Raw genomic sequence first — 22,258 nt, forward strand, 5'->3', positions numbered from 1 at the left:
GACTTAGAAGAACTTCAGTTTTAACAACTAACTTTTTGTTCATACCTACCCATCAATTTAAATAAGGTTAGACTCAATATATTAACACGACTAGTTTAATTTAATTAACCTATGGTTAAGCCATGTAAAATTGTGGAATCAAAATTGACCTGAAAATGCCAAACAGGTATCAGTAATTTTAACAATATCATACTAATAATTTTTTTTAGCTGAGCTTTTATTTATTTTATTTTGAGTATAATAAATATTAAAATACATTTAATAAGGTTACAAGTAACAAGTTTTAATACAAAAATAGCTACAGTTTATATGAACGTGCTGTTTAATATTATACAGATAAAATAAAGCAAGGCTAAGCGAATGTCGATAGCCAAGTGTATAGGTTTCGTTAAAATTTAATACGATTTAAATTTCAACTATAAAATAAATATACCTTTTTTTGAAGTGCGAAAAATGATTGTAGATAATACAGGGCGGTACCTACACAGTGAGTTAGCTTTTTCATGCAAACATGTTAAGGAATTTTGAAGTTTTAGAACACGCATAAATTATATCGATTCCGGTAATAAAATGAAGTAAATAAACACACATAAACAAATACAGTAGATATCCAAGAGTAATATATGCAACATGTAAAAAACTCTTCATAAATATGTCCAACGTACCGCGCTAGGCTATAACAGCAGCTGACAAGGCACATCCAAAAGCGCGGCGTGATGATTGGCTGTCGACTTTCTAATTTCACGTTTTACAAATATTTTTTTTGCATAGGAATTTAAATTTTGTTAATTTTTAGCCATAATAACGATAGTCGCTGTCGATCGAGTTAAGGTCTGATTCTTCACCAAACGAGTTGTCATGTTTTCTGGGGAAAGGGCCAAGATCGGGGAAGGTGTTGTGCATTTTGGCGCGTCGGTAGCCACCATGGCCATTCCTGTAGCAAGAAAAATGAGAATCAATCAAAAACAGTAAGTAGAATTACATTTATATATATATTTTTAAAAATTAAGTTTCGGGTACATAGAAAAACTTTTAAAATTTAATAACAACTGATTGTTTAAAAAAAACAACAACATAGCAAACTGTTAGGATAAAAATTAAACCAAAATAATTACAATCACCCATTAAAATCACCATTTTTAATTAAACATTACACATACCTTTCTATTACCACTTGCTCCATCGGCAACTTGTTGTCGGTTTTTGAATGTCCGCACAATCTTCTTTTAACGAATTTCCACGAAAGTTGGCTTATCTCGATCACGTTTAACACCAAGGACAAAATAGTCATCACATACATAAAGATCAGAAAGTATGTTTTTTCCTTAAAAATAAATAAATGAATATATATAAAGTCTTGGAGCAAGGTTTTATTTTATATCAACAATCTTTTTAGCATCCTTTAATTTGTAAAGGCATGAATCGAAGCGTAAAAAAATGTTTTCAAAGATAACATTTTTTTAGTAACTAAGTCGCCTTTGCAAATTTCGTATTCTAAACACCCTTTGTCAGTTTATTTGTAATTTAGGCACTGGTTAGAAGGCTATTCCTATAATAATACGCCACAGTAAACACATATAATTGGCGTTAAATTCCACGAAAAATCGTCTGGCATTGGTTTAAGATCATTTTGCTTTGAAACGTTATATTGTTAAAAAACCAACAAAAAGGTCGCAATATTATAGACCCCTTACGTAAACGTGCTTTTAGGAATCCATACAAATTAGTTTAAAACCCAAAAGCACGTTTGTTGGTAAGTGATAAATTACATTTCGTAACACCTGATATGCGAACTGCGGTTAAGTTGAAAATTAAGTTTGTTTTGACTTGAGAATTTACCGCCAAAATGCAAGGCTGTTTGTGGCCTTTTGTAACTGATCCGTTGTCAAATTACAAACCGTGTGGAAAAAATATTGGCATCAAATAAAACAAAGACGACTTGTTTAGTTTTTACGTAACAAATACATAATTCTTCGAATTTATAAATAAAAGGGTTACAGTATCAGTAATATTGTGAAAACGTAATTTTTGCCTTTGACAATATTAACATACAGGCTATACTAAACATTGGGTAAATTTTCAAACTAAACTTGTAGTTTAAAGTTTAAATCTTACCATAGGTCTTGATACGAAACAATCTACTGTATGTGGGCAGGGAAAACCGACGCATATAAATCTTTCCTTGACTTCAAATTTATAAAGAGTGTACTAAAAAAAAAAAAAAATTATTAGGTTTTATAAACGCCTTGGCGTGTGTTATTGTATATTCACAAACGTTTTGTTAGAATATTTTTGGATAACAACGTTTTTTAGATTTTAAATTAAATATTTACGATACAGTAAAATTGGTCAGGTTAACGAGGTGTAAAAAACATCTTTAAGTGCCTGTCTAACTTTAAATCTACTCTATTAGCATTTTACTTGCAAAAATCTTTAAATTTATTACCTGAAAATATAAGAAGGCAGCTTCAATAGCAGTTCTTAGTATAGCTTGAGCAATATACGCTCTCGCAATACCCGGTGTTTTAATGATTTCGGTCATTCCGTTTTGGGAATAAATTGCTTTTCTTTTTAATTTCAATTTTTCCTCGCGATTTTCTCTGTTAAAAATTTTGGGACATTATGTCTTAATAGATGAAAATATATGTAAAGGGTTTTCCACGAAAACTTTAAATAAAAAGCAATACAGATTTACCAAAAAAGCAGCAATCAAAAATATCCCTCAAATAAGTTAAAAAAATTAAAATTTTACCTGGCGACCAAACTTTTTAATTTAATTCTTTTCTCAGTGGCACTCGGTTCGTTATAAATGTTTTCGTATTTTCGGGTACTATCGTCCCTGCTAGACCGTGTCGATAACTCCTGGTATACGTCAACTTCCATTACTTTTGGGTCTAAAACAAAAGCGGAAATAAAAACGATGACGAATAAAATACGTGCGTAGGATAAGGTAATACGATATAAGAAACGTGCGGAGATTTCGACTTAGTTTGCCATAATTAAAAGCCCTGCATTTGTATTTTATTTCTAAAAATCTAAATTTACTAATACAGTATAAGCTTGTGTAAAAAAGGATTAGATTTTAACTATTATATAACGAGGCTTCTTTAATTTAAAAACCAAGAAAAAGTTTTAAGATAATAATATATTAAATTTAAAAAAGAATAACTTCATTATTTTTAAGTTTTTCAAAGTCCGTAGTCTTGCGCAATTTTTACGCAACGTAATTTGTTGAGAGATTTTATCGTTCCACCCACAACACAATCAACCGAACCGTAAATTTTTTCTTAAAATTGCCGAAAACAGAAAGATTGCTTTAGAAGTCAGAAGTTCCAATTAATAATGCTAAAACGAGAGCTGCGGTAGACGTCAGTAGGTGCTTAAAACTTAACACCGTGTGACTGTATGCATGTGGGAATTTCGTGCAAATGTAAATAACTTGAACAATGAATAAATGCCAATCCAGCCAAAAAAAAACTTTAAAAAAATTTAATGAAGAAAAAAAATACTTTTCTATTGTCAAGTTTAAAAGAATAGTAGTAGACAAAGAGCGCTCTCCGTAGATTTTTTTATCGGCTAAATTCTCTTAATTTCTCAAAACACTAATTTTTATTAAAAATCAATAAACATTTTACTTGGTTCCATTTCAATTATCTGACTTCTGATCACTTCATCGTACCCAGGCAACCTTGTACCCATACTTCCAGTTGTGGGGGTTTCCCGATCTTTTCTCTTAAACTTCTTGCGTCGTTTTTTATGCCCCTTTTTGCCGTTTTCTGTTACTATTAATAAAAAAGGATAAATTTGACTTTTTATAGGCTCGTGGGTATACCAAAATGTGTCAATTATGGTTAATAAAATGCTGCGCGGTGGTTAGACCGAATAAGATTATTTTGTCGAATACGACTTTAGCTCAAAAATAGAACTCCAAAATTGACTTTTTTAAGAAATATTTTACTAGCAATCGCAGTGTCGTTATCATCTGGGTTGTTACTCGATTTTTTGTCAGAATCGTTAGCAGGCGGAATCGTTGTCATTCTGTGCATGGAATATACAACAAACATAATACTCGGAGTACCGACAAAAACAATCTGTACCGCCCAGAACCTAAAACAGAGACAAAATATTAAAACATAGCATTATCCCTTAGTACTTTAGAATAGCTTTGAATAATTGTGTTATGCAAGTCCGAAGTTGCGGGCTAAATAGGTAGTAATATAGGCGTACTGGGCGTCTTACTTAAAATTTTACGCATCATAGAATGGGCGCGAAAATAAATAACTTTCGCTTGAATTGATGTTGTTGCATGAGATTTCGAAATACAATATATCAATAGACAAAACATTTCTCGGTAAGAATGTTTTAAGACTGTACTAAGTACTGACAGGGATGCGTAACAAATTATGCATTTTGTAAACAGTTTGTAAAAAGCTTTGCGCTTCGGTAGGTTAGGGCGCTAAAACAACTAAGGCATTTTCTTGGTCCAACTTTAGGTCCAAAGTTTAATTTTTTGGTCATTTTTAATAAAATATTTTTTTAGTGGTTAAGGTCCAAAGTTTAAGCTCCCCCTTTAAAAATACAATTTTAATCTTTTTTTTAAATGTTTGATTAAATAAAAAAAAATTGTCTGTACCTAATTTGTGATATGGGAGCGAAGAGATTGTAACACACGTTTTCACACCCCGGCTCCTGTGTATTACAGACAAAAGCCGACTGCTCGTCCCCGTACACTGTATCTCCTATACTTGCCACCATGATTAATCTAAAACATAAAAACAAAATTTTTGTAGGAATTTTAACAAACTAATTTGGATGTTAAGCTTTTAGGTTTGAAATTTGTGGTAAATTTATATTTCGAGTGGGCTAGTGTTTAGGCTTAAAATAGGTTTGGGAAGATACGGTAAGGTGCATCTTAGATATCTTGGCATTTTTTTTAGAAAAAAAAAATTGTTTTTGTTCTTGTGGTTTCACGATTTTTGAAAGTTAATTAGCTAATATGCAAAAAATACTTTAATCTTGGCAAGATAATAAGTACAACCGCGTTCTCCCAAAAAACTAAAATTCTTTAATTAACAAAAATTATATATTTAAAATTTTAAAATATATATATACGGTTTATTTGTTAAAAAAAATTTAGTATATAATAAAATTGACAACATTATACGGTCGCTATTTTAAAACTTTTTACAAAAAAAATTTAAATAAGATTTGACTTACCTTAACATAAATAAAAACGTGATCCAAACTTTCCCAATAAATGGTGAATAATTAGCGACTCCTTCTAACAGTTTCTCAAAAATATGCCAAGCCATATTCGACTAATTTTTTATTTTAAAAAAGTAAATAAAAATAATAAACTTTTTGTTTAAATCTGTAAAAAATGTTTTACCTTAAAAACCGATTGACAAAAAAAATAAACGCGTTTTTTTTCTTAAACCTTTGGAATTTTTTAAAATTTAATGTAACCCAAAAAAGTGAAAATTATTTTCGTAACCGAAGCGCAAAACAATTAAACGAAAAATATTTTCTTAATAATTTTTCTCCATAAGTATATAATGTATGTTATTTTCCGGTCTTTAGGTACAAGTATAACACTTAACTTTTTAACCATAATACTCCCAGTGCTTAAGAAATGAACTTAACCGAACAGTGTTTCGTTTTTTGGGTAAATGTTTCTTTTTATACTTACCGTGATTTGATAAAATGTAATGAGAAGCGGACATACATTTTTGGTCACGTTCATTGGAGCATTATACTTCAATGACGTAACAAGGTGTGTGACGATTTGTCATGACTAAACCATTCTGATTTTGATTTTTTTGTAAAAAAAATTGTTTTCAAGTGACACACTTTATACGGCAACCCCAGCGTGTCGAAAACGCTTAAAAAAATAACGAAAATCTCTATTATTCAGATAGGATGGTAATTCAATTACAATAAATTCAATTTTATCTCTTATTTAGCTTGGCGTGATTTGCCTCTTCCTTTGAATAAACAAAAAATATCGTTCAAAATATTTACCGCCTTTATGTATTTCATGACAAATGTGACATTTCATATTGTTGTGACACGCAGATAGCATTTGCCTTTAAATAATTTCACTTTTTAAAAGAGCCTTGTGGGTAAACTGTTAAAACGGTAAAATGCTAACTACGTTTCAAAACTAAAAGCTACATGCACCCTGGCGTTAAAGTAAAACAAGCAAAACTTGTATAATTGTGTGCCAAAGCCTGCAGTATATCATTTCTGCGAGGCTTAAACTAGATTTGTGAGTTTTTTTGCGTTGAAATTTTATCGTTAAAGCGTAAGCAAATCAGCAATGCGTAAACTTGTAACTTGTTAAAACAAATACAACGTTATATCACCAAGTTTAAACATAGATATGTTTAATAGTACAAGAAGATCTTAAATATTGGGCACCATACTGCGCATATAATTTTTTAATAAACGATTTAATAAAAAAAAAACATAAAATGATTGGTTTCCGGGTACTATACGTCCTATACCCTTAAATCCCTGCCTTAATTTAGCTTCGTAATAGTTTTTTTTGGTATTACTTCAATTTAAAATATTCAGTCTATTTTATTTACTTACTGCAGCAAATAAACTTATTATTGCAATTATTTTTCACACTAGATACATTTCTTAAAAAAAGAAAATAGACGATAATTTTTTACTATCTTTTTAAACTTTTAACTATCTACATTCCAAGTCTTTAAAACACAAATATACGTAGCTCGAACATTATTTTTCTTTAAAATTTCTAAAATTCAATATACTCTATATAACATTGGTAAAGATGTAGTTTTAATTTTGTTTTTGAATTCAGTCATGCGAACCTGTACATTTCGACTTGAGTTTTGCCAAAATTAAAACGCGTTTTTCTATTGCGATATATTTACTTGACGCATTTGAACGTATAGGCAAAACACACAATTGTTCTTTTAAATTTTTTTTCGAAAACATATAACGTTTCAAATTGTTATAAAATATCTTATAATAACAAATTCAGAAATCTGACCACTCCAACGAAAGTCTGAACAAAACTTTTATGAAATTTCGCGTTCGTATTAAAACAACTTTCTCGCATTTTTATTTCACAGCTTTTTGAATCTAAATAAAGTAATCGGCCTAAGCGATTTAAACACTTGTGATATTTTACTGTGTTTTGTGTAAGATATTTAATATTTTTATAAATTTAAATGTGTAACTTATTGCTACATCAAGTTATTATTTTTTAAATACTTCACACGGGTGCAATATAAAGTGCCGTAAGATAGGGTATGTGTTTACAACTTGGGTATAAAAATAAAAACACATTAAACTAAAGGAATAATACTCCCAATAAAAAGCGTTTTTGTTTACTACAGTTAGCGGTATATAAGTTATCCATAGCAGTTCTACGGCGCCATGTAGCGGTACAATTTATTATAAAGGTATTTAGTTAGGTAGGAAAAATAGTACTATAACTATACAAAGTACACACACTTGAATTATAATTTATTTACCATTTGATTTAACTTAAAAACTTAAATTAAGAGCAAATAAAAACACACAGTGTTTACTTTTGAGAACAGTTTTAAAAAATCCATAAAAAATTTATAAAATTTACATTAAAAAATTGTAACATTGCTACATACTTAAAAAAACAAAAAAAAACATGTTTTATAATATAGAAATATTGGGCACGATTTGTTTTAATAAAGCACAAACTTAGTAATTCTATTTTATCAAAAAAGCACACAAGTTATTTAGCAAATTCATGATTTAAAATTAAATTTTTTGATTTAAAATTTGGCTGTTTTTATGCTGCAAGTATAAACACATGATAAAAAAGCACAAACACATAAGATACACTTTTCAATTAAAAACCACGTAATATAAATATTTGTTTTGGCCATGAAGAAAAAGGCAAGGTAAACACATTTACATTTTGGTTTAAAGTTTTGGAACCTGCCAAATACTCTAACAAAAACAAACAAGTAAGTTAACAATTAGTAATTGCACGAAGGTGATAAAAAACATTTACAAAATTGATTATGTTTAAACGAAGGTTTAAAATGGATCGGATTGAATTTTATGTTAGCAACCAAGTAAGGCATAAGTTTAAGAAACTACAATAAACTATTAATAGGCACACCCTTAATGAAATTTATATTTGATAGTGAACACAAAAAATTGCAACCTAAGTTTAAGTTATATACAATCTTACGTTTTAAAGTATATCTCTGTTGGCTAATAGTTTATCTCATTTGTTTTCGAAACTCGGTTAATACAGATTCTAATCCTTTTTCAACCTTAGTTATTGTTTTAAAGTTGCAATCTATTGAAAATTCAAGATACCGGTTAAAATACAAATAAGTAATCTTTACCCAATAAAGTTAAGGACATGTTTAATTTAGAATCTAATTTTAACAAAAAATAATAAATATTATCACATACTATTTCCCCATTTTTCCAGTTTTTCCATTTTTTGAGCTAAAGCATTATTGGGATATTTTTTTTGAATATGCTCAATATCAACATCACTTAAACATAGGCAAAGTCGGTCAAATATAAACCAACATCCACTAACATTGTTTTGAATAAATTTGAGATAACATTGACGACGCTCTGGAAAATTTTAAACCATAAGGTAATATTGCTGATTATCATTTTAAAATACTTGGTAAAAGTTTAATTGTTCTTAATTTATTTTTGACTTTTTTATTTCATTTAAATTACCTTGCGTGAAGTTAACTTGATTTCTGTTGTTCATTGTGCTTTGATCATGTCTATAAAAAGTAGCCTTTATTTTATATGGGGTTTTAGTTTACATATTTACATGAATTCATTTTACATCTTTCTCAAGTAATTTCTTATTTACCTGATGTTGTTATGGCTATGATTATTGTGAGCATAGGGTGAGTTTGATGAAGTGGGGTGCATGCCGAAGTCCGAATTCGATTTGTGAAAATTTCCATGGTTTGAATGGGACGGGGTAGGATTCGGAGTGCTTTTTGAGTGGAAAAATGCTGCTGGTGGGTTATTGCTTGGGGTTTCAGATTGGGGGGGAGCTGGTGGGTAATTAGTCGAAGTTTGAGATTGAGGGGGTGATGTTGGGTGAGTACTTGGGGTTTGAGATCGAGGAGGTGATGATGGGTAATTAATGGGGGGTTGATATCGAAGGTGTGATGATTGGTGAGTACTTGGGGTTTGAGATCGAGGAGGTGATGTGTACCCATTTTGTTGAATTGAATATGGATCAAAGGTTGGCAAGGCAAAATTAAAGTTTTCATCATCTGGTGTTGGTGATATAGTTGAAGAAACAGAGGAAAACTTATTTAATGTATTTTGTTGTCTTGTAGAGTTGTATTGTATTTCCCGAAATGCACTGCCAGATCCTTCCCTAATAAGAACATTTGCTTCTTTGTCTTCCTTAACCACATCGTTCAAAAATGAAATGCTCTGCGAAGGTTGTTTAAAAAAGGCAACATTTTCCAAGGATTCACTGGATAGATTGTTAGGTGGCGGTCGATGTGGAAGTAGCACAGAGCTGGTAAACACATCATTAAGTGCATTTTTATTAAGTTCGATTAATTTTTTATGAAGCTGACCCAAACTCAATAAAAAACAATTCTCTTCATCAGTTTTCATGACTGTAATTCTAGATGATATTAGTTGGTCTATTTGAGCCAATAAACCTCCCTGGCTCTAAACAAACAAAAGATAATTTTATAATAAAATCTTTTTTAAATTTTCATTATGTATATTATATTTACCCTTTTTTGAGGTGCGAAAACTGACACCCAAACCCAGTCTCAAGTTGATTTTTCAGTTTAAAATATTATTGAATAAAGTTCCTAGGTAGGTATTCTCCTGAATTATTATTTTTAAAGAAGCTTATACTGGTAATATTGCGTAATTGAGGACGTTTTTGCATAAAGTCATGGGGATTAAACCCGAGACATCATGCAGTCATGTAGTGATTCCAATTGTTTTAACCACTGTATGAGGCTGCCCATTGTTATATAATCTCACATTTAAATACCTCTGTTTATACAAAAAAAAACAGAAAAAGCCACACAAAATATTAACAACAAAAGTACTTACAGATAAAAAATCAACAAAATAGTTCATCTGATCAAAATTCATCATAGCCGAAACCTGCCGTTCCTACCTACCTAAACACCTGCAAAGCTAAATAGAAAGGTAGAAAAAGGTAATTTTAATATAATTAGATTTTTTAACCTACAGCATCTATAAATTTAAACACTTTTGTACGTTTTATTTAATACGCAAACGCAGAATACTTATATAAACTAAGCTGTACGATAGAGGTGAATAGTATAAATTGTGTGACGTGACACAGGTAAGAACGGGGATACACGAAAGAATTCAATAAGGTACTTTACATAAAATTTAAATATAATTTGTTATAATTTCGGTATATATTTAAAAAATTTCACTTGTCTAAACTACAACGATTAATTTAAACAAATACTTAAACTAAAACGATTAATTTAAACAAATACTTAAACTAAAACGATTAATTTAAACAAACAAAAAATTGATTTTATAAGACGGGTAAGAGTAATTGGGGTAAGAGGCAATGCCCCATTTCTCAAACCCGATTCCCTATAACTTAACATCATCTTATCTTATATACAGTTTTTTTACCACAGAAGTTGAAAGAGACATCCAACCACGAAAGGAGCTCTTTCAACTCTCCAGCATCTATTAAAAAAATTAAGTAATTTAAAATTATAATCCTTTACATTTGTTTAATATTGTTTAATAGGATTGTAAGTTAATAGTAAGATACCATGATCTGATAAAGAAGCATCGAATACCAGGTTGTCTTATGTTGACGCCGCGACAAAATAATTGCTGCAGGTAAACGGGTATTTGCATACGATTTCTTTATGTAAAGTTATTATGCGACTGAATCGTATTTTTATTACTTTCTGTATGAGAATTTGCTTAATCAATTAGGGTGACATCACTGATAAATAAAAACCAAGGTTGTGGTTGGGAAGATATTACGACAAGAGTTATTAAGGACTTACAATATGCGTTAAAATTGCAGTTCGACAACTAACAATTGTAAATTTTTATGATGCGCCATTTTTATTACATTTAATCTAATAAACAAGATGGAAAAAATCAAATACAAAAAAAGTATAAAAATTTCCGACTGTGGTGCGCAAAATTATTTTAATGCGGCCATATTATGAAGAAGGATTTTTTTAAATAAACTCTTATAACTAAACTTGCGAGAAATTTATAGTATTGGTGTTAAAAATTATTCACTTAAATATTTAAATCTAATATATTGCCAGTTAATTTTTTTTTGTGAGGATGTCCTTTGCCATATTTGTCCGTCGTTCTTATTTAAACCGTTACGTAGTTAATTATATTAAACTTTTTTGGGTAAATATAAAGTATGACAATTGGGTTGAAAATGAAATTATCTTGGTGGGCAATAAAAACATTGCACCATCCGGTTTTACTCTGTACATAGCATCCAATTTAAAACTTATTCGTGCGTAACTGTCACTTGATTGGGTATTGCATTTACTTATCATGGGTGTTGTTTGTTTACATTCTTATGTGAGAAAATTTTTCGAGTTTGTTTGCTATGTGACTTGCGTTTTACTATCTTTATGAACTAACAGTTGACGTATATTAAATAGCGTATACGTTTTGCTATCTTATTGATTGACTGACAGACCGATTGGCTGTAAAAGACGTTTTGCAGACTTAAAAATTAACTGTTATTTTGTGCAGAAAATTGAAATTGTAAAAAGTGCTATTTGAACTCACGTACAGACGTAAGGCACTATAGTAAGGGTATATTTGTAATAGGTAGTTAAAATAAAAAATAAAAATGGTAAGTAAAATATTTTATTAGCTAGTTAAGAACTTTTTATATATTTAATACAACATAAATTTACAGTCTGACCTGACAATAAGACAGTTATAGTTATTTACTAAAAATTTTTTTTTTACAGTGTGACGAAATTGTGAAGCAGTTTACCATAAGCGACAGTCAACTTCATGATCTTATAGGGTCAATGGAAACTCAGTTGGAGAAGGGTTTAAATGATAAAACCAATCAAGATGCAGAAATTAAAATGTTTCCATGTTATGTTACCAACACACCTAATGGAGAAGGTAAATTTTTGTGGCTTGAATCATTTTTTTAAAGAATTGATCTTGAATGGGCTCAATAATAATCATGCTAATTGGTTTCGGGTCAAAAAGAAATTTATACCATTGCAGCTTTATTGTCAAGTGCTCTCTGGCTCTGAACCGGCAGCGTGGTGTAGTGGTAAGAACACTTGCTACACCACCATGAGGTCATGGGTTCAATCCCCACAGATCTCCTGCTGTAGCGTCTTTGAGTAAGGCGCTATAAACGGTGTGAACTCCTGCTGAGCCAGCACTTAATCAGCAGCATAATTACCGGGCAATTATAATGTATAATATTCCAAACTGCCACAGGCAACTCGAGACTGGGTCGGAGTAACTGATGTTACTCTATGTTTAAGTCGCGCATTCGACTTTCCCACATCGAGGATAAAGATATACGAAAAAAAAAACAGTTGTCATCGAACCCAGAACCTTACGTAGTAAAACCAAGCGTAAATTTATGTTTTTAAACCAGATAAGTTCTTTGCCAATAAAAATTTATTATTTAATAACTAGAGGTTGGTGATTTTTTGGCTCTCGACCTTGGTGGAACCAACTTTCGAATCCTGTTGGTTAAAATTCAATCCCACCCAGAGAAAAAGGTGATCATGGACAATCAACTTTATCCTATTTCTATGGAACTAATGACCGGAACGGGCACACAAGTAAGTTATTAGAATATAACCTCTGTTCATATCAGTATCAATAATACGTGCCATGTGTGGTATTTTATTGGCTATGTGATTCATTTTACACATAATAATGTAAATTGACATCATTTTAGTTAAGCTATGATGGCATGTTTAGACATTTGATCATTATTATCATATCCTGAAAAGGTATTGATCATAAAATTATTTTTTGTACAAGAACTTCACTTACTGCAAACCAAAATGTTTTTAAGCAATTATTTTATACCACTAAAAATACGGGATTTGCTTTTCAAATTTTTTTTAAGTGTTTAAAAAAGTTTTTAAATTAATTTAATTTTTTATTAGTTGTTTGATCACTTGGTTGAATGTTTGTGGGAGTTTTTAGTGAAAAGAGACATGATGTGTCAGCTTCTTCCCATCGGTTTTACTTTTTCTTTTCCAACAAGGCATCTTGGAATTGATAAGGTGGTGTTTTATACCTTAAAATTAAATTATATATACTAGTTGAGATTTTAATTGTCTTCATATGGTCGCAACTAATATTTGCTCACAATAATTTATCTTTGTAGCTTATTCATGTGTTCAATTTATCATAAAAAGTGTTGCGGTTTTATTCACAGTAACATTGTAATTGTCAATTTTTATCTTGTATTATTATAGACATACAATTTTCCTTATATTTGGTTTGCTAGTTTTGGCATATGGGCAATATAATATGAAATTCAAGCTAATCTTTGTAAAATTATTAAAAAAAAAACTGGTAGTTATTAGACGACAAATTTTTTTTATATTTTTATTGTTTAGACTGTTCTTGTGAGTTGGACCAAAGGTTATACTGCAAGTGGAGTGGTAGGGGAAGATATAGGAAAATTACTCAACGATGCAATTAATAAGAAGTTTAAAATCAGATGCCTGGTATGCCATTTAAAAATAAAAACATATTTTTTTACATATTATTTGCAAAAGTATCATGTTATATTGCAAAGATGATATTATTATCATACTTTACGAAATTCTAACATTGTTTTATTCTAAATTTTAATATTTACTGTTAAATTTCTAATAATATATCTGTTTTATTGCCTTTTTTTAGAATTTTGATATTAAAATAATGTCAACAGTTGTGAATGACACAGTTGGAACGATGGTCTCGTGTGGTTACGATTTTCCTGCTACTTGCATGGGTTTAATTGTAGGTAAGTAAACACTTCAGTAATTTGACTCTATTTCTATTGTCATACTTCTGAAAAAGACAAATGAAATTTTGCAATTCAAGAAAAGTCAAAAAATAATTTTGTAGTTTAAATTGGTTTGGGTTTGGAGAATTAATTGAGTTAAAATAATTTTATTGTAATATGTCTATTTTTTTTCATTTTATAGTATAATTTTTTTATTAAAATCCAGTTCTGAACAATAGAACATTTATTCTTTAAACCTAATTTTTAACCTAAGGTACTGGAACTAACCTATGCTACATGGAGGCCCAAAACAAAATCTTAACCCTTGAAAACCCAGAGGAAGGAAGGGAGATGTGTATTAACACAGAGTGGGGTGCATTTGGTGACAATAGTGGGGCTTTAGATGACATTAAAACATCGTTTGATGTCGACGTCGATGTTCATTCACCAAACAAAGGCCAACACATGTAAGTAATGTTATTTTCTTGCAGGATTTTTATTCTTTTAAAGTAATCTTTTGTTAGTTTAAATTCAGAATTTTAAAATATTTTTTTATAGTTCAGTTAAAAAAAAATTTTTTCTCAATTTTTTTCTTTTATTTAAATTTTTTTTAGTTATGAGAAAATGATAAGTGGAATGTATATGGGTGAACTAGTGAGAATAGTGATTTTAAAACTTGTCGAAAACAAACAATTGTTCCATGGAATTGCCAAGGACAGTCTCTTATTTAATGCTGGCTTGTCTACCGCATTTGTATCTCAAGTTTTACGGTAGGTAGCTAACATAGATTTAAAGTTTTTATAGTTAATGTACATAGCTTTAAAAATCTTTTCTAATTTAGCTGTTTTTTTAAATTGATGTAAACTTACTTTTTAGGCCTGATTTTACCAACGAAGATATCAAAAATTATCTGACAGGATTTGGAGTAGAAGCTGATGATGCTGATTGTGAAAACCTGATAAATGTAAGATTCTCATATTTTTGTCTTTTAAAGTTTATATTCATATATAGAGTTTTCTTTATCGATTATTAACTCTTTATTAGAAAATACATAAAAACAATAAAAACTTTGTGTTTAAATAAATAGAATAAATTTTAGATTTGTCTTGCTGTATCAACTCGTGCTGCAAACTTGTGTGCCGTTGGAATTGTGGCAATCGCAAAAAGAATTCAATCAAACAGAAGAAATAAACCTCTCATAGTCGGAGTAGATGGATCAGTATACAGAAAACATCCATTGTAACTTACCTTAATATCAAACAGAAAATTTTATCTCGATCTGAAATTTGTAAAAAGTGATGTAATAATTAAATTTTTCTTAAGATTCAAGGATTTATTAGTTAAGAAAACTAAGCAGTTGGCTCCAAATATAGACATAAGATACGAGTTGTCAACTGATGGAAGTGGGAGAGGGGCTGCTTTGGTTGCTGCTGTAGAAGCTAGAGTACAGAACCTGGTTACTCAAAAGTCAGATTAAGAGTATAAAAAGGTAACAAAAATTATTGTTTGTGTATAATTTAATGTTTTTTTTTATTACATTTTAATTTAAAATATTTTTATTGCAGGGAGGGGTGTACTGTAAAGATTTTTATCTTATTTTTTTGTATTATATCATGTTATATGCAATTTTACTCATACCGTTTTTTACTACTAACCTATTTGCATTTGTATTTCTACTTCAAACAAGAATCACTTTTAAAGTTAGCTTTTATATAATATTGCACTTCACATTTACTGATAGGTTTAAGTTGTACAAGTTTTTCTGTTTTTAAATGTGTTTGTATTTTTTAAAACCTTTTTTTACATACATGCCAGCCTGGTTCAATTTGTTCCATACGTATTTTTTAACAGTTCCTACTTGTTATTAATGAGATATTACAATGCCTTTGCTAACAATATCAATAACAGAATGTTATGTTTTACCATTATATATAAACTATGTGAATTACTTACCAACCAATGTAAATATTAATAAACCACACCATTTAGTCCCACAGATTTGTACTTAGGTTCGTCTAAAGTATATCTATAAAAATTCAAAGTATATATATGGTTTGTCAAAAGTATATACAAAGTATTTATAAATATACTTCGGGTTGGACTACTTTGAGAACATTTTTTTCCGTTTTAAATTAAAAATTATCGAACCGCGCGTGGGCGAAAGAGAGTAATAAATTTTAGAAGCAACGTTTAAAAAAGTGACAATAAGGCAAGACGTAGTAAATCTTACAGTTTAAAGTTAAAAAGGTATTTTTAACGCAAAAGTACAATTATTTAGTAGTTTTTGTATTGATTTAACGCATTTTTAAGTTTCTAACACTACGATAAATAAATAACAGGCTATTTTGTTCTTAGTGACAGGTTTGATGAACAATAAAAAATCGTTTATTTTTATATAATCAAAAAAAAATTTAAAATAAGAAAATGGCAAATCTTGATGACTGGGGTGGATTTAACAGCGGAGATGAACAAACAACTCAAAAGCCCCAGGTAGAAATTTAAGTTTATCAATACCTTTTTCCGTCAGTCATTGCTGTCTGTTTTTTGTTCATTTTGTATTTTTTTATTTGATAGAACCCAAATACAGTTCCTTCTGCTATTATTGACATGAGCACAGTCGATGATTCCTCAAACACATCCAGTTTCGAGGAAGTTGGTGAGAATCAAAACAAACATAAAGACGAACCTGACTTGATGAAGGGTTTAGGTGGCAATTTAGGCAAAGTGGTGGCAGACCAGGTTTTAAATTCTTTATTTATTTTAAATTGAAAGTCTAAACAACATAATTTTGTTTTCAAAGCCCTTGTAACCAGTTAAAATACTTTTTTAGATGTGGGAAAGTGGCCAACAGCAAGCTAGAAAGATGATTGATATTTATGCAAACATTGACATTTTACGACCATATTTTGACATCGAACCAAAAACTTTAATGATCAGAATTGCCACCTCCTTTCTGCCAGTAAAATCACTTAAAACTCCACAGGTTTGAATTATTTGTTTGTTTTTTTAAAGTTGTTAATTTTTTTTTTCTTGTGCTTAAATTTTGTTTTTATATTGCAGAAAATACCAAGTGAATTGTATGGGCCTTTGATGACTGTTTTTACACTTATCGCAATTCTTTTAATGAATATGAAAACTGCTGGAACAGTATTGGTAAGCTAAATATTTTAAATATATATGCAACATCATTGAATAGCTTAGCAATACTTTAATTTAAAACAGGTTGAATTTCAACAGTTAAAAAGAGACTTGTATTTATTGTTATTATTTTTTATTGAGGTGTAAGTGTTTTATCAAAAATTTTAAACTAAGTTATTAATATTACAGCAAGAAGGCACCTTAATGGGCACAGCCTTTGGAATGTGCTTTGGTTATTGGTTTGGAGTTGCTGGGTTTATGTATTTTATTGCTTACTTGTGCAACACATATATCAGTATTGTGCAGTGTCTATCATTGCTTGTAAGTTAACTGAATGATATTTCCTTTTTTATTGTATTATTTAAAGAATTTAAATACCAGCTGTATTACAAAAAACTCTAAATAATAATATATATACATAACTTAAAATTTTAGGAACCAATATTATAATTTAAAGTAGAACAACTTTTTTGTTAACAGGGGTATGGCATGGTGAGCCACTGTTTAATATTATTTCTTGGTTACTTTACACATTATTCTCATGGAATGTTTTACTTTTTATGGGCTGTTGTTGCAGGAGCATCAGCTGCTCGAATTGTAAGTCTCCAATAAACTTTATATGTTATTTATAAATTCTAAAGGATTGTTTTATTTAAAAATTTTTTATTATAGATAACAGTTTTGCTGTCCCGAACAATGGGCAAATCACATGGGGTCCTGTTGTGTGTGAGCATAGCTGCTTTGCATATGCTATTCCTACTTTACCTTCATTTTGCATATCATTTAGTAGTTGAAGGTAATATATACCATTTCACAAGCTGTATTTTAATTCTTTCTACCAAAATATTGCTTTAAAGTGTAAAAGAACAATTTAAGAGATTTTAATTTATTGTTTTTGTACAGAAATATTAGAAGTTTTGGAACCTAATGTTAATTTAATAATGGAGATTGGCAGCCAACGTAACATAAGGGAACTTGATCTTACAGTAAAACCAGTGGAAGTTACCCTTTCTTAGGTTTAAACATATTTATTGCTATACTGTTATTAAACGTATTTTAGATTTTTATATGGGTGTGATTGAAGCTTCAAGTTTATTGGCCTGTATTTTAAAATATATATGTTGTGTTATAGAAAAAAACTTAAAGATAGTATTTGATTTAAGATTACACAAAGCTTTTAATGCGTAATACTTTATATTTTTGTGCTAGGCCTATATTTAACAGCGCTTATTTTTGTAAATTACTTTTGTTAAATACAAATCTTATTTTAAAGTAAAAAGGGTTTTGTATCTCTTGTGAAGAAAAAATACCTCGATATAATAATATACAATAGATCTACCTTTTATATAAGCTTGTGCAAATACTATAATGTTTTTACCACAGTTTATAAAGAATTTCTTTTTTGAGGATAATTAAAAAATAAAGACTTGAATTTATGTTGGCAACACTAAAATAAAAATAGCGTATAGTTCTTGACAACACAACTTATTTCTATGGCCGAAAGTCGTAAATTAATTAGAATAATTACTTCTATCATGGTTTATGATTAAGCTTATTTTAGGAAAATATAGACATGGAGGCAAACGGAGGCTGGGGCCGGGCGGCTGTTTCGAGATTTGCAAAATCTGAAGACGAAATAAAAGCCGAAATTTTGAAAACTTTGGAAGGAAAACTATCCGTCGAATTTAAGGTAAAACTATGTCAAATTAACATTGCCCAAGTCTTTCTGTATATTAGTAAATGGTCGATAAACACTATAACTAACATATATTTGTTGCTCATCTGTACTTTTTGTCAGTTTTGTGTTTTTTTCAGGATTATTCACAATGGCAAAGACTTGCAGTTCCAGAATCACCCTCGGTTAGGTCAAGCGCTAAAGTAAGTTATAAAGGAAGAAAAAAGCCCAGTATATCAACTATTGGAAGCCGGCCATTAACAAGTAAAATAATTTTTTTCAAGTGGTTTTTATTTGTTCTTTCTTTGTTTAATTTTACCTAGGCCTAAGCGCTAAAAAATAATTTTAAAAAAAGGTTAATCGGTTTAAAGGTTTATCGGTTTATGCTTCAAGTGTGTGAAAATTTTTTTAGTTAAAATTTATTTATTTTACAGATTAAAAGGAGATAAATATTAGATGATACTAACAACCTTGCAAGAAAGAGTGTTTAATTTTTAAACTTGGTTTTACTTCAGTATTTGGTTTTTTTCAGTAGATAAATAAAGAATAAAATTAAAATTAAGTAAGAGATTTTTATAAAGTGTAAGTTTAAAACCAAAGTCATGATTTAAAAAGAAAAGTGTTCGAATTTTAGAAGATGAGCATTCAGTCGTTTATGTCACTAAGTTCAACAACTGATTTTTTAAATTCATGTAAGATAAATAACAATTACTATAATTAAGTTTAAATGTAGTTAAATTTAGTATCAGCATAGATAGGATACAATGACACCTACTGATTATAGAGAATTGTTTTTTAACAAGTAGTATATTATGAAAGGGTTTTATAGTTTGTACTTTAGTATATAGGGCTGATAGATCTATCTATCAACTATAGCAATATATGTTTTACATAAAACCAGTACCAATTAAAGGATTTTTAAATATTTTAAATATGTAAATTTATAGGCACAAGTGGGACTTCAGCGTGTTCTACATTATGTTTTCACCCTTGGAACAAAAAAGAACCTCCTGTTGACAGAACTGCTGAGATTGAAAGCGAGAACCGAATTTTGATTTTAAAAACGCAAATCTCATCAAAGAAAAATGCAGTCAATGAGTACCTGTAAGTTACCATATTACACAATTGTACTGCATTAAGTATTAGTATATTTTTGTTACATTAAATGTAAGAATCATAAAAGTGTTATATATTAAAGTGACAATATTTAATTTGAAGTCTTAAAAAATGGTTTTGTTTTATCCAAAAATATATTGTGCTTATAGAAAATTAAAGAGTTCATTGGTAGCTTTTAACTCTGCTTTAATTGAGGAAATAAACCAGTTGGATGATGGCACATCTCAATATGTTACTAAACTACTGGAGAAATATGAAAAATACAGCGCTGCTTCTAAAGTTTTGTTTCAGAAACATGGCGTAGATATGGAAGCTGCAGAAGAGGATTTAAGGCAGAGTAAAGATGTTACTGAGGAGTCAACCGACAGTATGTTTTGACAAATGGTGTGATTAATAAAAATAGCTGCGCCACTAATTAAACAATATTATTTTAAACTTATTTTTGTTTAGTATTGGACAATGAAGTAATGGAAATGGAAGACAAACTACAAAACATGTTTCAAGATTTGCAGGTTTTTAAAATGAATTTTTAGAAAACTAGATATATTTTTAAAATATCAACATCTTAAACATTTTCATATATCTTCAGGTTTTAAGAACGTATAAGGACAAAGAATATCCTGTCAAGGCAATGTGTATAGCAAAGTTAAAGGGGCATGTTAAAACAGTGGCCCAATCACAAAAGGTATGTTAAATTTCTTTAATCTAAAAAAGGTAGGACAGGTCAATCAAATTCTGAATTCTAATGCCTGGACACTTGTCAGATATTTTTTACTATATATCTTTTTTTTCTTTTTAAACTCTGTAAACTCTTAAATATATTTCTTAAATGTAAGTATGAGCAAAACGAATTGGAAAGAATAATCAATTCGGAGAAAACTCACATGGAGTCAGATGCCATTAAGAAGTCTGTCACTATAATGGATAACGCAGCAGAGAAGGCTTACAAGGCTGCAACACCTGAAGCCCTGCAACTAATAACAGACAATAACACCTTTATGGCAATTGAAATTGAGAAGAACAAAAAGGTAAAATTGTAATAGTAACTTCTAAAAATTGTTGTTATTTTGTCAAGTTTTTACATTTATAAATTTTATTCGTTTTAGGAAATTGCGTTGCTAGAGCAAGAGATATCTGCCTTAAAAACAGAAGTAAGGGCTCTTAAATCCTTGCCACAAACTAATGCAAAAAAATATGTTTTTCCTGAAATGTATTTGGGTGGAACCAAGTAAGTATTTATTACTGCTCTCCTGTTTTCCTCCCTTTTTACATTTAAAAGTTAAATTTGATGTCTTGACTTATATCTAGATGCCATCCAGATGATGATATAATTCTGGACATACCAGTACGCGAAGAAATTCCTTTATAACTCTCTCATATCTACTTATACATTTCACTGTGTTAACTTTAACCTGTATAGGTTTCTTTTTTTAAATTTAGTAAAATACAAGTTAATAAGTTTACTGTTAATGCTAACCTTATTTATGGAACATGTTTATTACAACCTTTATTTTATTTTAAAAAGAAAGTTCTTTATATGCCCCCCTTTTTTGATTGGATCTTATAATTTTAAAGTGATAAAACTTTTGGGTATTGGAAAATGGGTAAGTATAGGAGACAAAATTATACCAACCTATACCCCTATTCTATCCACTGATTTTTGCACTACAATCTTATTACCTAATGTAAGTGAGCTAGAGCTATTTACTTGCTCGGCAATAACAGCTTCAATTTGCAAAAACAATAGGGTGGGAATCTCAAGAGACAGGTTTGTAGTTTTAAAAATATTGGCTTTCTCATAGTTGATCTTTTCTGAAGTAGTCTAGATTGTGTGTTCGGCATTTAACAAAATGGTATGTTAGGTTTTTACGTAATCGATCACAAGGTATTCTAAATCGTTTGTTTACGATTTATTTGTTAGTAACTTAGAGAAAATTTTGTCTAGGTATTCTAATTCGTTTGTTTACAAACTATTTGTTAGTTACTTTGAGAAAATTGTGTCTGCTTATTACGAAAACATATTTTCAATTATGCTGTTACAAACCGGACGTCTATTATTTTTGAAACATAAGTTTGAGTGCAAAAGTTTGGTATTTATAGCTTAAGTATGTCCGGTTTCAATCAGTTTTGCTAGGATGTATATTTGGCATTTAACCAAATGGTATGTTAGGTTTTTTACGTAATCGATCACAAGGTATTCTAAATCGTTTGTTTACGACTTATTTGTTAGTAACTTAAAAAAAGATTTTGTCTAGGTATTCTAATTCGTTTGTTTACAAACTACTTGTAAATTACTTTGAGAAAAATTGTGTCTGCTTATTACG

General features: G+C 29.6%; 5 protein-coding genes across 6 annotated transcripts; 3 read left to right on the forward strand and 2 right to left on the reverse strand.

The window, feature by feature from the left end:
• Positions 1 to 207: 207 nt before the first annotated feature.
• Positions 208 to 6,394, reverse strand: LOC145754741 (gap junction delta-2 protein-like). Its single transcript, XM_082570851.1, has 9 exons — positions 5,218 to 6,394; positions 4,634 to 4,762; positions 3,959 to 4,107; positions 3,636 to 3,782; positions 2,753 to 2,894; positions 2,447 to 2,600; positions 2,116 to 2,208; positions 1,161 to 1,324; positions 208 to 934 (listed from the first exon to the last, which is right to left on the reverse strand). The coding sequence occupies exons 1-9, from the start codon at positions 5,310 to 5,312 to the stop codon at positions 793 to 795; spliced, it is 1,215 nt and encodes a 404-aa protein (XP_082426977.1). The 5' UTR covers positions 5,313 to 6,394; the 3' UTR covers positions 208 to 792.
• A 1,240-nt stretch (positions 6,395 to 7,634) lies between these two features.
• LOC145755235 (uncharacterized) lies at positions 7,635 to 10,181 on the reverse strand. 2 transcript variants are annotated; one of them, XM_082571462.1, is made up of 6 exons: positions 10,093 to 10,181; positions 8,867 to 9,693; positions 8,725 to 8,774; positions 8,443 to 8,613; positions 8,213 to 8,323; positions 7,635 to 7,965 (listed from the first exon to the last, which is right to left on the reverse strand). In XM_082571462.1, the coding sequence occupies exons 1-5, from the start codon at positions 10,135 to 10,137 to the stop codon at positions 8,244 to 8,246; spliced, it is 1,173 nt and encodes a 390-aa protein (XP_082427588.1). In that variant the 5' UTR covers positions 10,138 to 10,181; the 3' UTR covers positions 7,635 to 7,965; positions 8,213 to 8,243. The 2 variants fall into 2 exon arrangements, with proteins under 2 accessions (XP_082427588.1, XP_082427587.1); XM_082571461.1 differs by having other exon boundaries at positions 7,635 to 8,323.
• A 1,434-nt stretch (positions 10,182 to 11,615) lies between these two features.
• On the forward strand, positions 11,616 to 15,999 carry LOC145754853 (hexokinase-4-like). The gene is made up of 12 exons (XM_082570997.1): positions 11,616 to 11,872; positions 11,994 to 12,156; positions 12,691 to 12,839; positions 13,173 to 13,292; positions 13,632 to 13,742; positions 13,921 to 14,023; positions 14,280 to 14,472; positions 14,620 to 14,775; positions 14,882 to 14,969; positions 15,105 to 15,244; positions 15,329 to 15,494; positions 15,571 to 15,999. The coding sequence occupies exons 1-11, from the start codon at positions 11,870 to 11,872 to the stop codon at positions 15,480 to 15,482; spliced, it is 1,380 nt and encodes a 459-aa protein (XP_082427123.1). The 5' UTR covers positions 11,616 to 11,869; the 3' UTR covers positions 15,483 to 15,494; positions 15,571 to 15,999.
• A 359-nt stretch (positions 16,000 to 16,358) lies between these two features.
• LOC145755091 (protein YIPF3-like) lies at positions 16,359 to 18,414 on the forward strand. Its single transcript, XM_082571294.1, has 8 exons — positions 16,359 to 16,495; positions 16,580 to 16,744; positions 16,836 to 16,988; positions 17,066 to 17,158; positions 17,333 to 17,464; positions 17,624 to 17,740; positions 17,816 to 17,939; positions 18,047 to 18,414. The coding sequence occupies exons 1-8, from the start codon at positions 16,430 to 16,432 to the stop codon at positions 18,157 to 18,159; spliced, it is 963 nt and encodes a 320-aa protein (XP_082427420.1). The 5' UTR covers positions 16,359 to 16,429; the 3' UTR covers positions 18,160 to 18,414.
• A 231-nt stretch (positions 18,415 to 18,645) lies between these two features.
• On the forward strand, positions 18,646 to 21,472 carry LOC145755300 (uncharacterized protein C20orf96-like). Its single transcript, XM_082571527.1, has 9 exons — positions 18,646 to 18,833; positions 18,959 to 19,082; positions 19,766 to 19,922; positions 20,084 to 20,301; positions 20,385 to 20,446; positions 20,524 to 20,619; positions 20,771 to 20,962; positions 21,041 to 21,162; positions 21,243 to 21,472. Exons 1-9 carry the CDS (start codon positions 18,717 to 18,719, stop codon positions 21,301 to 21,303), a joined length of 1,149 nt encoding a protein of 382 aa, XP_082427653.1. The 5' UTR covers positions 18,646 to 18,716; the 3' UTR covers positions 21,304 to 21,472.
• The last annotated feature ends 786 nt before the right edge of the window (positions 21,473 to 22,258 follow it).

This window comes from Corella eumyota, chromosome 6 (assembly GCF_963082875.1).
Source record: "Corella eumyota chromosome 6, kaCorEumy4.1, whole genome shotgun sequence".
NCBI classification, from domain to species: domain Eukaryota; kingdom Metazoa; phylum Chordata; class Ascidiacea; order Phlebobranchia; family Corellidae; genus Corella; species Corella eumyota.

Excerpts from the sequence above, each read along its gene's own strand:
- LOC145755235 (XM_082571462.1), bottom strand. The coding sequence starts at position 10,137 with ATGATGAATTTTGATCAGATGAACTATTTTGTTGATTTTTTATCT. Across the intron at positions 9,694-10,092 it reads ATTTTGTTGATTTTTTATCT|AGCCAGGGAGGTTTATTGGC; the intron begins GTAAGTACTTTT and ends TTGTTTGTTTAG. Across the intron at positions 8,324-8,442 it reads ACTGGAAAAATGGGGAAATA|ATTGCAACTTTAAAACAATA; the intron begins GTATGTGATAAT and ends AATTTTCAATAG.
- LOC145754853 (XM_082570997.1), top strand. Across the intron at positions 13,743-13,920 it reads AGTTTAAAATCAGATGCCTG|AATTTTGATATTAAAATAAT; the intron begins GTATGCCATTTA and ends GCCTTTTTTTAG. Across the intron at positions 14,473-14,619 it reads CCAAACAAAGGCCAACACAT|TTATGAGAAAATGATAAGTG; the intron begins GTAAGTAATGTT and ends AATTTTTTTTAG.
- LOC145754741 (XM_082570851.1), bottom strand. The coding sequence starts at position 5,312 with ATGGCTTGGCATATTTTTGAGAAACTGTTAGAAGGAGTCGCTAATTAT. Across the intron at positions 2,895-3,635 it reads GATAATTGAAATGGAACCAA|ACCCAAAAGTAATGGAAGTT; the intron begins GTAAAATGTTTA and ends CTTTTGTTTTAG. Across the intron at positions 2,601-2,752 it reads TTAAAAAGTTTGGTCGCCAG|AGAAAATCGCGAGGAAAAAT; the intron begins GTAAAATTTTAA and ends AATTTTTAACAG.
- LOC145755300 (XM_082571527.1), top strand. The coding sequence starts at position 18,717 with ATGGAGGCAAACGGAGGCTGGGGCCGGGCGGCTGTTTCGAGATTTGCA. Across the intron at positions 19,083-19,765 it reads TGGAAGCCGGCCATTAACAA|GCACAAGTGGGACTTCAGCG; the intron begins GTAAAATAATTT and ends GTAAATTTATAG. Across the intron at positions 20,620-20,770 it reads CAGTGGCCCAATCACAAAAG|TATGAGCAAAACGAATTGGA; the intron begins GTATGTTAAATT and ends CTTAAATGTAAG.
- LOC145755091 (XM_082571294.1), top strand. The coding sequence starts at position 16,430 with ATGGCAAATCTTGATGACTGGGGTGGATTTAACAGCGGAGATGAACAA. Across the intron at positions 16,496-16,579 it reads AAACAACTCAAAAGCCCCAG|AACCCAAATACAGTTCCTTC; the intron begins GTAGAAATTTAA and ends TTTATTTGATAG. Across the intron at positions 16,745-16,835 it reads GCAAAGTGGTGGCAGACCAG|ATGTGGGAAAGTGGCCAACA; the intron begins GTTTTAAATTCT and ends ATACTTTTTTAG.